Source organism: Ornithodoros turicata, chromosome 2 (genome assembly GCF_037126465.1).
Source record: "Ornithodoros turicata isolate Travis chromosome 2, ASM3712646v1, whole genome shotgun sequence".
In the NCBI taxonomy this organism is placed as follows: Eukaryota; Metazoa; Arthropoda; class Arachnida; order Ixodida; family Argasidae; genus Ornithodoros; species Ornithodoros turicata.
Window position 1 is genome coordinate 126,986,989 of NC_088202.1, and position 11,900 is coordinate 126,998,888.

The 11,900-nt window shown below is 46.4% G+C and overlaps 1 protein-coding gene across 2 annotated transcripts in view; it reads right to left on the reverse strand.

Annotated features, from left to right (window-relative positions):
- Positions 1–11,900, reverse strand: part of LOC135386084 (nephrin-like) — a 288,664-nt gene that overhangs the window by 10,652 nt on the left and 266,112 nt on the right. The window contains exons 12-19 of one of the 2 annotated variants that reach the window (XM_064615808.1): positions 11,631–11,689; positions 11,129–11,375; positions 8,861–9,154; positions 8,249–8,527; positions 5,594–5,902; positions 3,533–3,823; positions 2,036–2,203; positions 677–816 (exon numbers count right to left, since the gene is read on the reverse strand). In XM_064615808.1, the coding sequence (XP_064471878.1) occupies positions 677–816; positions 2,036–2,203; positions 3,533–3,823; positions 5,594–5,902; positions 8,249–8,527; positions 8,861–9,154; positions 11,129–11,375; positions 11,631–11,689 (1,787 nt within the window). Of the gene's footprint in view, positions 1–676; positions 820–2,035; positions 2,204–3,532; positions 3,824–5,593; positions 5,903–8,248; positions 8,528–8,860; positions 9,155–11,128; positions 11,376–11,630; positions 11,690–11,900 lie in introns of both variants that reach the window. The other variant, XM_064615807.1, reaches the window with a different exon arrangement.

The following is an 11,900-nucleotide window of genomic DNA, read 5'->3' on the forward strand; positions in this document are numbered from 1 at the left end:
ACTGATACGCATGTATTCGCAGAGTAGCATAATTAGTAACAAAGATAACATGACACCTCATTGCATAAGGTGGGTGGATGGATGGATTGATGAATGGATGTGTGAAGAAAAGTATGGAGATGGTGGTTCCACAACTGTGGATCCATCTTTGCTCCATCAGCTCAGTGTAACTGCATAAGCTCTCTGATCTTATTGGTCGGTATATTTCGACACATGCACAACGCGCTTGTACACATGCTGTCTCGAGCAAGCAGTTGCTTTGCAAAAATAAAAAATAAATCCATATATAAAAACGAAAAACAGGCAGTCTCGTATATGAACCATAGAGTCTCTCAACGTTACCGAAAGGGAATGACACTATGTCGCAACTTTACAAAACACTTCGTCTCCTCTCTCAGCTGTTAACTTCCATTCAGATTTTGGCCCAACTGTTCTTTCTGTAACATCAATCGGCGAGTGATGACGGAGTCTGGTTAAGCGAAGTCTTTAATCGGTTAAGATGAAGTCTTTCGTGCGAATTGACAACCGCGGAATGTATAGGCGACGATACAAAATGTGAACTGACGGGACATGTTACATACACAGCAGTATCGCTCACTACATGTAGGACCAGAATGTTCAGTGGGAACGACTGATATGAACACACACACATACATACACTCAGTAGTCTTCTTACCGAATATTCCGCACTGTGCTCGTTTGAGTAGGCCTCGCTTTTTTCGGATGTGGAACTGACCGTCTCGCCGTTCATGGTTTCATTGTAGCTGCTCGGCGCGTACATCTCGATCGTGGCTGTTTTACTGGACTGGTCACTCTCTTCTGGATGAACGACGATAAGGAGGAGGTGCAGGAAATAAAAATGCGTAAGGTACTGCGCATAGCAATGAGCAGGGCTACGTAAATCGTGTTACAACAATGAAAAGTCATGCAGTGAAGGATATCAAAGATCAGATTTCCGGAAACATAGATGAAAACATCGGAGAGATTAGACGTGAGAGCTTGCTCAACGAACGATGGTGCAAAAAAAGAAAAAGTACATTTAAGCTTGTTAATAATTTCTTGCTTATAAAATTATAGAAAAACGCTTTATGAACAGATGTATATTAATGCCCGATATCGAATTTGCGCAGTTCCATTAACTGTTCTGTCGAAACATGGTCATGGTCCCCATTCCGTTCACTACACTCACTAACCGGCGTGGCTTTCTCTCGGATTCCATTCGGAACTTTCACCCCGTGAAACGTGTTACGAAATTCGAAACTGAGGTCCCGAAATTTCCATGAAACTAGAGCGCTCACGACGGAGCAATTTACCAGCGCCGTAAAGCCGTCGGCGACGTACTGTCTACAGCGACTCAGATGAAAGTATGAAAATGCAGGAAATAGCGAGACATTACGTTTACGAGCTAAGTGGAACAGACAGATGAAGGTAACGACCTAAACAGTGACAAAGAGAAAGCTCTCTGCGGAACGCCGTTACGACTCGTTTCGTTTGACGCGCTCCAATCTCTTTGTTTCCTTTTTCGTTTCGTCAAAGCGCCCGAGGGCTTGCGAGTAACGAAGGCACACTGAAGGTCCGCACTTACTCTGACACAGCTTCGCGAAGCGTGACAGAACTGCTCCCAAAAGCGAGCATGCAGGAAGAGTGAGTTAGCACACGAGTTAGTTAAATAGCCGTAACAAAGGGCGTCGTTTGTTCTTTTTTGCACACATAAGTGTGTAGAACTGTTTCACCTAAGTCCGTATGGAATTTCGATGAAAAATTACTTGCCACTGACTGTAATCGAATGTGCGTGTGTCAAGTGCGTCTGGAAGAAGTGACAATAAGTGCTGTGTGTGTGTGGGGGGGGGGGGTGTTCATTTAGATTTGCCAAGTCAGGTGATCCGAGCACAGGAGGGAACCAGTCGCGATGTCATTTCATTGCAAATTTTTTATGTGTATCCCGCCTAGTAAAATCCCATATTGCTTCAGGTGAAACGTCCAGCGCACTTATAGAGCATTTTCTCGAAAAGTATGTGGGAGTGCATGGTATCACCTTCTTCGAGCCGCTTCTTTCTTCGTTTTCTCACGAAGCAAATAACGAGGACGATGTTGAGGAGGAGTAGAGACGTTCCCACGACTGATACGCTCGTGATGATAATCTTTGGGATGTCGATTTTCGCAGGAGGCTCCACGTGTTGCTTTGGAGCGGCGGGAGCGTCATCTGTGAAAAAAATAAAGAAAGAAATAACGTTTCGTTCTGCGTTTTTTATGCCAGTATGCGACGTATTAAGGAGCTTGCTTGTGCCGCAGTACAATAATTAACACAAAATAAGTATAATACAAAAAGCTATAATAGCTATCCATGATCCATAGAATATACCGCACACTTCTTACGAGCCGACATCGATTTCCAAGACCTCCAGATGTGAGCCAGTCATTTCAGAGTATGTCTGGGCCCAAAGCAAATTGCCAATCACGAGGTTTGAAACTCAGTTTCAAAATTCATCCACTATAAATTTATGTGTAAAAAGAGACTTGTGCACATAGTTCCTAATACATCGCGGTGACGCGGTACATTCTGAACATCTCTGATAAAGTAAAATAAAGTAAAATGTTACTATCACTTTTACGGCCACTAAGCACTCTTCAGACAACAGTCATGAAGTGCATTCGCAGAAAACAGTGTATTTTTAGACGGCTTGAATTTGAGAATGTCGCACAATACGCTGCACAGTAACGTGCCCAGTGCACGATGTATTAAACTGTCATTGCCAGTTGTTTCCAGAATTTCACGCATGGGCTGTGTGTGTGCTGAACATATGAATCGGATATATCATAGCGGCATGCGTGATCTCAACACCTTGGAGAAAATATCAGCCATCACACATTTCCACCTCCAACAAGACTTATTCGAGGAATTAATGCTGACACGATGTTGTTTTCAGGTTCACCTACGATACAGCTTGACTCTAAGGCAGCTTAGTGCGCACGCTAATCAGAAGTTACAAGCTCCTAATTAATCCGTCGGCCTTCGACAACTCCACTCTCGACTATGTGCACTGTAGCTTTCACCAAAGAGCAGAAAGGACACGCTTGTTTGAAAGTAATTTAGAGTTGCCTACGCCTGCTAAAATGCGACTCCTGTACCAGAGTGCTGAGTTTTTCTTGTTTTGGTACAAAATCGCCGTAATTGTCGAGTTCTCCTGATGAGCTAGCTTGCTTTTCGCGCGCTCGAAGTCGGAATGGATTGTTATGCGATGAATAACTGCAGCTGGTGGGTTTAATCATCCGTAATTCCCAAGTCACCACATATGAAACAACTAGAAACAGCGCTTATGTTTTCACGTGCGGCGTACAACTATAGCCCGACAATAATAACGCATCAGACGCAGAAGCAGTACGTTCGGATTAATACTTTGACCTTTAAGAAAGTTACATGAGTTATTTGAACGCTTCAACACAACGAATAAGCTGATGACGAAGAACTATACATCAGCGCTGAGTCGTGAATCGATGCATTTCGACTCATGAGAGGCTCAAGAAGACTCACCTGTTGTTTTCCCCTTGATAATATCTTTGAGGTATTGGCCTTGTCCCCAGTCGTTGAAGGCCATTATGCTAAGCGTATACTCTGTGTTCTGGAGCAACCCACCAACTGTGTGCATAGTTGCGTTGGGGAAGAGGATATCCTGATAGTGGTAGCCTTCATTTGAATCTGCGACACGGAAACGAATGCGAAAAGACTGTGGAAGTCCGCCGTCAAATCCAGGACGCCAGACGACGGTCAGTGTATTGTAGGTGGCGTTTACAACAGACATCTGCAGTGGCGGGTCAGGTGCACCTGTGAAAGTGATGTACACATCGTCCTGTAAAGGGTGCTCTGCCGCACAAAGATGCTTCACGGGGAAAAGCGCACTTTACAAAATCTTTGCGCAACGCGTGCACGGCACCTGTGCTATTGTATACGCTGCCTGTGATGACGAAATTATGATGATAAAGTCGATGCTTAAAGAATAACCCTATGGTAATCCACTTGCATAATAATAATTAAAAAAAACTTTCAGCGTGCTTTCTCTAAGCGGTAGTTTGAAACGAAACGAACTGTGTGGCCCATTATATACAATGAAAGCCAGCTATGCGAGTTCCAAACTCACAAACAGATAGTGGCGTGGCATGTGACTCATTGTTCACTGTTCCACTCAGATGGTCTTAAATAAAAATATAATTTAGTGTTGTGCACAACTTAACAGGGCCTTTAGGAGTTGGCAAAATGGCAGGTGCTAAACACCAAGGCACCGCTATTTGTGGTTTCCCACCTCAAGGGCATAAAATCAACATGTACAAGAAGCATACTAGTGTCTTATATTTAAAGTTTTACGCAGCAGAGAGACAGGGACACAAAGAACTTGACGGGAACGCTGCGTATTCTGGAACGCAGCCTTCCCGTCCGGTTCTTTTTGTCCTTGTCTTTCTGCTGCGTAAAACTTTAAGTATGACTTACCAACTACCCCGTTTCTCTACCTTAGTCTTATCTCTATCTGATCTCTTGCGCACCTCCACCAGGAAGATTCGCTACTGCCCCATCCCTGCAATTTATCAGGTATAAGGAGAACCCTGAATACAGTGCTACTACCAGCTTTGTGCCTTTCTCTCTGTTAGGCACTTTGAGGAAGCTCGAGAACAGCTTGGTTCAAATATTTGCCTGCCAGGGTAGACGTCTGCACTGGCACACGTGTGACCTCTAGACTCTGGGACGGCATGCAGTGTTTACGCTAGTGTACCCAAAAGAGCTCGCGCTGGAGGAAATGGGAGGAAAACAAGATTTGCGATGGCTGCTGTTTATTTCGTGCAAATAGGCTTCCTCCGATAATCCGCGCAAATGATCCCTAGGCCTGTCTGACCCACATTCCAGCCAAGTCATCTGCAGAAGCACTACTGGAAGTAGTCATTAGGGATAGAATAGTATTGCAGACAACGTGGAGACTTTAACATCTTGATTTCTGCGCACTATTTACCATTCTGTGTCGCATCTTAAAATGATGCATTGTACGTGCTGCATTCAATAGCAGTGGCGCATCGAAACGACGCATCAGTTATGGTGTTGACATTGCATAGGCTATGGCATAGCCATTAAATAGCGCTCTGCCATGGTATCTACTGAAACGGGGATACGAGCTGTGAGTCATGATGGGACTCATGAACATCAATCACTGTTATGTCATGATAAATGATGTTGATGTCCACGATGGGTTATAATGCTGATGTCTGATATGAATCTGAATGTTAATCGTGGATGCTGTCTATTATGTTGATAAGTTACGATGGCGGTGCTTGATGCTTGTGAAGACTGTCGGTAATGATGTTGAGTTCTGGTGCTGATGTGATGGTGACTGAATGGAATAGCACTGATCTATGCGACCTAATGCAGAATGGAAGACACAATGCCACGCCAGTCGTCACTGTAGAGTGAGTGCCATGCTCTCTACCCGAGTTGTACATACGTTGTTTAAATGTTCTGATAAGTGAACCTACAGGCATGTGCACAGGCATGTGCACAGGCACAGGCAAGTGAACAGGCATACGAAGGAAACTCTAGCAACGGGCCACTTACTGACAGTGTCCAGGTGAACTTTTGCGCTGTCGAATCCAAGTTCGTTACGAGCGACGCATTCGTAAGGACCGTAGTCCGAGGAGCGGATATTCTTCACTATGAGTGTACTCTCGAAGGACAGCAACCCCGTCTGAGCAACGGCTATATCGTATTTCTCCGGGCGGGAGTCGACAGTGATGGCGACGCCTTCCCGGGACCACGAGAACGTGGCGTTGGGGGCGGCCTGAGCCCGGCACACGAGTTCCGCACTGGCTCCCTCTTTGCCTGCGGCCTTCAGCTGGTCAGCACCTCGATCGATCTCCGGCCGAACTGCACAGAAAGAGAGGAGAAAAATAAAAACACGCTTGTGAGATCCGGAAGACGAAACACTTTAAGGCATGTTCGCAGGGTTGTGTACTTCTACACCGGCTTCGGTGGCACAGTTGGTAGCGTCCCAAGGTTGTGGGTTCGAACCCGGACGAGGACGCCAGCAACTTTTGAGCGCATGCTAAAGGAACCCTCAGGTGGGCAAAGTTAATCCGCAGACCGACCACAGTAGCGTCGATCGGGATCATCGTTGTCTCGCGACGTAAAGCCTCGAATTATTATTATTATGCTTCATGAAGCACGCCACGGGCATGTTTGCACAACGACTTCGCATGCGTTCACGGCGTGCAATTGCTCGTCATGTAAGCGGCACCGAAACTCAGGAACTACCCAGGCTATTTTTTAGCGCAAGATTAATAAGACATTTGATAGATGGACGCGGCGAAAAATATGGCGCTAGTTGTAGTTCCACAAATGCTGACCCGTCCACTCCAGGGCACTTAAAACTGAGTGCTCAGAGATCGCTTGGGATTGTAGGAGAAATGAAGAAAAACAAAAACAAAGTAAAAACGCGAACGAGTAAGATAAAAAAAAAGGTAGCGAAAGAGTGAAAGTACTGTCGCACGAGTGTGTGAAAATACAAAGTGAGGAAGACGGGCGAGCTCCACTTTTCGTCGCTGAAATCTCTGATCTTTAGAACTTGGTGTCCGCCATAATGTCCCGAAAAAAATTTTGACTAGAGCGCGTAACGCCACTGATAAGACCGGTCGTCCAGCGCTGCGAACTCTGATATTCTCCACCTGATGGGGCGGATGCGCGAGCAAACAAATGACTTCAGCAGGTAACTGATAGTTTATTAAAACAGTAACTATGGCACGAGAGTGTTGTTACGACACTATGAAACGCGAGCATAATTTTCTTGGCTCACTACTCCGTACCACTGAGAGAACGGAAGCGCGCGAAGACACCCCCCCAGCACAACATTCACTATGGTAATCTGATCTTTACGTCAGAACGGATGCTTAGGCATATCACCTGCTTTAGTGAGCGTCTCCAATTCTCCTTTAGGCACGAGGGCGAAAGCATTTCTTTTAGTGGCGGCCGGGGGAGACACCGCGCGTAATATTGCGAAATCTTTCTTCCGTTAGGTCGCGCGAAAGGAGGGGTCACTAAGCTTTCTGCGAGCGGGGAATAGCGCAAAATCTCATTGGAGTAAACAGCCTGGAGCTCCAGTCGCGCAAATTGGTTCATAGTTGTGCAGTTTTACGCGGCCAAAGTAAAGAAGGCGCGACGTCAACGGAATTGCAGCTAGAGACTTGGGGCCCAAGTAGCTATATAGGGGAGCTTCATTTAAAGTACTGGCAGTTGCCTGCCTGAAAAAGGGACGCTGAAAAAAAGAAAAAAGCGCCGACTCATATTTCGCCGCTACGACCATTACGCACGCGCGCGCGTGCGTGAGTGGTAGCTGTAGGAGGGATCGTGTTCGCTGTGTTGAAGTAGCGCGTTGTAGGCGTTGTATAAGCTGCAGGCGCGGGATAACGACGTTTTTCTTCGACGTTGCTTGCAGTTAATCCGCCCCTTTTTGTCCCCAGCTTACGTTTTTTTTAAATCCTTATTCGCTGTGCATTCGCGCGTAGCTCCAGCTGCGGAAGATGAACCTGACTCACGAAGACTCTTTTTGTCTTTTTTTGCGATACTGCTAACATATCATTAATATAACAGGGTTAACGTACTTGCGGAATCCCACTGTAACGATGTTTCTTGCTATTTCACGTCATACGTATGTTCGACATAGATAGTTTGTGGATTTCACGTCGCGGGACAACTGCGATCATGAACCTGGATCGAGCACCCGATTCCGCTAAAGAGCAACGAAATCCGGCATGGGCGGATCGAATCTGAAACCCCAGGCGAAAAACGGTAGTGCTCCGGCCACGATCCTGGAAGAGAGTTGTTGCCCACATCTGGCAAAGTTAGCGAGTCGGCTCGACGTTCGCTATTGCTCGGGCTCGCAATATCCGCAAGTGAGGACAGTGATTTGTTAGAGTTTCGGCGGGATCCAAGCCTCCTCGACAGAGCGAGGAAGAGCGCTCCGTGACGGCTCAAGTTCATCTCGAGCGAGCAGTGAAACAGGAACGACTCCTCAGCCGCAGATAAAGAAATGCCACTCCGGGTCGCCCCGTCGAATTTCCCATAAGCAATTTCCATCGCGCCTCCAAATTGGTGGCCTCCAAAACTCGCAACCTCGGGATCACTATTCAGGACCCAAACCACCGAGGCCGGTGTTCCACAGAGTACTCTTAATATTGACACCACGAAGTTCTTGTACAAGAAACTTTTGACACTTACATTTGACGATGAGATTCGCCACCTTAACCACTTCCCCTCCGATGCCGTTGTGAGCAACGCACTCAAATTTCCCGGAGTCCTCGCGTGACACGTTATACACAGTCAGGTAGGATCGTCGGTCCTCTATGGCGCTACGGGTTCGAGCCATGTCGTACCCCGTCCGACGCCAGGAGACTGTTTCGCTGTCGAACGGCTTGGCGTCCACCTCGCATTCGAGTTGGGCGTTCGAGCCGGCGTCCACGATCACAGACTCCGTTATCCGTACGATAGTGGAACCATCTGCGGTGAAGCAAAAAATCTCGTGACAAGTCACTTTGAAATGCCATTACATGGCATATCGCGCATGCGAAGTGTGAAATTAAAACTTTCATTTACACATACCATGTAGGACATGCGCAATCGTTAAAGGATAAAAAAATGAAACAGTCAAAAAAACAAACAAGATTGGGCATGACACTCATGTTGAAGACCTCGTAAGCTATCAGATGGAGTGTTATGATTAAATAACTTAACTAAGAATCAGCTCAGAATCATCTGCAATGAGCAGAAAAAGCGTGGGCTACGTTATACAGTCGTTAACGGCCGTGGAGTAGCAGTCGAGAAGGATCTTACATTGAATGTTGATAAGAATGGACGTTTTTGCAGAACCCTCGTTGTTTTGGGCTTCACAATAGTAGACGCCACCGTCACTGCGTACCACGTTGGTCAGGTTAAGTAGTGACCCGCTAGACAGTACAGTGGCTGGAGGTTCTCCGGCAGGTTGCTTCGTGAGGACCTTCTGGTCGTCCTTCGTCCAAGTGTATGTCACTGAGGGAGGGTTTGCACGAGCCGTCAGGTTGATCACGAGTGATTCGCCTTCGACGATATCGAAGCGTTCCAGCGGTGCGTTGTAAAACTCGGGTTTGTCTGGAGAAAAAGATTAACTCTGCTCTAAGCATTCACGAAACTATTCATCTCCGCAAAAATGCTTATGAAACGAACGAAACGGGTTACACACTACAGTAAAGGGCAACGTTGTCATTAATAACGATTCAGTATGTGCGCAAACCCGGTTCTTGCAAGCCTTATACACGAACGATTCGACCATCCGTTTTCATTTCTGAGCGCCACATTTACAAATTGTTCTCATCTTATTGTATGACGGGTTCGAGCATACGTGCTCCATTAGGCTGCAAATCCACGACTATATCTTGATTCATGGTTGCAGGTTATTCGCTCGTTCTTATCACTATCCTTCCTCCTATCACTCCCCTGCGCGTCATTCCTTTGCGTGGATAGACATAATGCGTATACAGACCAATGATCGGTATCCGGATAAATCAGTCGCAAACGTAACGACCGACATGCACGCACAGCGCACACGCTCACGCGGCACGGAACACTGGCACCTCTGGCGGGTTCGCGGACGCAAATCTATTTATCTGAGACGGCTACGCGTCCTCCCTTCTCAAGCGCATCGTTTCTGTCTCGTATGCGGGAACAGAAGTGGAAGCTCCACGCTCCGATCCCTCTTCTTCCTTGCTTATCAGCGTCTTCATTGCGCTTTTTAAGACGAATAACGAAAGGAAGCATCGAAGGATAACTTAAAAAAAAAAAAGGAGGAATAAAAATGAGCGACTTGCATGAAGAACGGGAGCCAGTGCCGAGAATTCATTTGCGGAATTACCGTACGACTGCGCAGTGTGCTCGAAGAGAAGCTCGCATTCGACAGAGAACGAAAACGGGAGGGCTGGAAAATGAGAACAGAGGAAGAGAAGAAAGAAGAAGAAAATGACGAAGTGGAGGAAGGGAAAAAAAAAAGGGTTTCTCCAATAAAAGGGGTAATTCAGGGAGGCCGTCTTGCGTGAACTTGCACGAACGGCCGTTGCTGAGGTGCAGACAAGTTTAACCAGTCAGATTGCGCGCACTTGCTGCGACAGCGTCGTCGTTTCTGTGGGTGATTTTGTTGCGTGTTGCGAGCCGTACCTTGGCCAGCGAATTTCCGTGTACGAAGAATAAAAGCGCGGGGAAATGCGAGCGGAATGAGGTAGGCGCCTCGAAATTGGACGTGGAATGTTGGTGGCTGGAAGAAAATGTGATATCGCTTTAATGAAAGTCGCTTTGCGCAGTAGGCACGGTGACGCTTTAGCGTATAGGGTCAAGAGAGATATCGACGATTGAAGTGGCTTTGGATTGAGTATAGGGCAAGTTTGGAAGCACGAGAATGAATGCTGATCGCCATGAGGTCAGCTGGCTAACATCTCCATTTTTTCTTTCTTTTACAAATCAATCAATCAGCTGGCTACTTCAATAGAAAGTGAACAAAGCCAAGGGAAAACACATTTTGACGCGGGCACAAGTGAACTGCACAAACAGTGTACTAGGAAAATTATAAAGCGCACATTTAATTTGCAGGAGGATACTTCCAGAGATAGTGAAAGTTTGAAATGTGTTTGAATTTCTAAAAAAAAAAAAAAACATATGCGACACAACGAAAAAGCACAAAGGTTGAATGACTGTGTGTAACAAAGTCGAGCGATTTACTCCTCAAAAGTCCCCCCCATTATCGTGCCGAGAGAGATGTTTCTGTCATTACTGCATACTATTTACTCCTGTGTTGTGTCATATTGCCTGGCTCACTCTTCGCTGTTCTGCCACTAGCTATGAACGCGTAATGACACTCTTTGAAGTACAGATTATGCTGTAGAAGAGAGCTGATATGTTTCACGCATGCAGGAAGCTTTTTCCAATATCGATGGTCCATCTTTGCCTGAATATACCTATATGAGGTGATATGTTTAGAGAAATATTACAGCTCCTTATTTTCCACGTATTTCGAATGGGGCAAAAAACCAAAAGGGAAATGCCGAAAAAGGACCGACGGAACAAGTAACCACTTACAGGTGACGTCCAATGTGACAGAATCATGCACGCTCAGTTGAAGCGCCTTGTTCGTCGCTTGGCACATGTAATTTGCTCGATCATCGTCCGCGGTGACGTTAACAACGAACACATTCTTCGCCGCTTTGCCGCCGTACGGTGCGTCGACCACGACGTCGTCCACGCCTCCTGACAACTGCAGGCCGTCCTTCCACCATGTTATGGTCGACTGTGGGTGACTGGAACCCGTCTCGCACGTCAGGGTCATCTGCGGGCAAGATACACAGAAGTTGGTCCACCGGATGTTCGCCATCAAACGTCGCTGTCAATTACACGTAAAATATTCAGAAAGTCCCGTAGGAACCGAACGCCTTGTGTAATTTCAATTCTTAAGGAAAAGTGTGTAATACACATTTTGAGCAGACTATCCAGTTTTGCTATCGTGCCTATTATCTGTGTAGCGGGAAACGGCATTTTTAAAACACAAAACCTGTAATGGCTATTTGCTTGCTATCAAACTCACCCTTTGTCCCGAACGTGGCCTGCGTGGTTTCACCTTGATGGTCACTGCTGTTGGAGGAACTGTAGGAAGAGTGAGACGACAAGCAAGAGTGAGTACGACGCTGAACAGCTTAGAAATTCGACGATAAAGACATTAGATAGTTTTAGTGTATCGTAGGCTATCGCATTTGCGTACGTTAGGGATAGCTGGGATGGTTTTGCGCGTGCGCGGAAGCACCAACGCTATCCCTTACGTACGCAAAGGCGATAGTATACGACGCACTAAAACTCA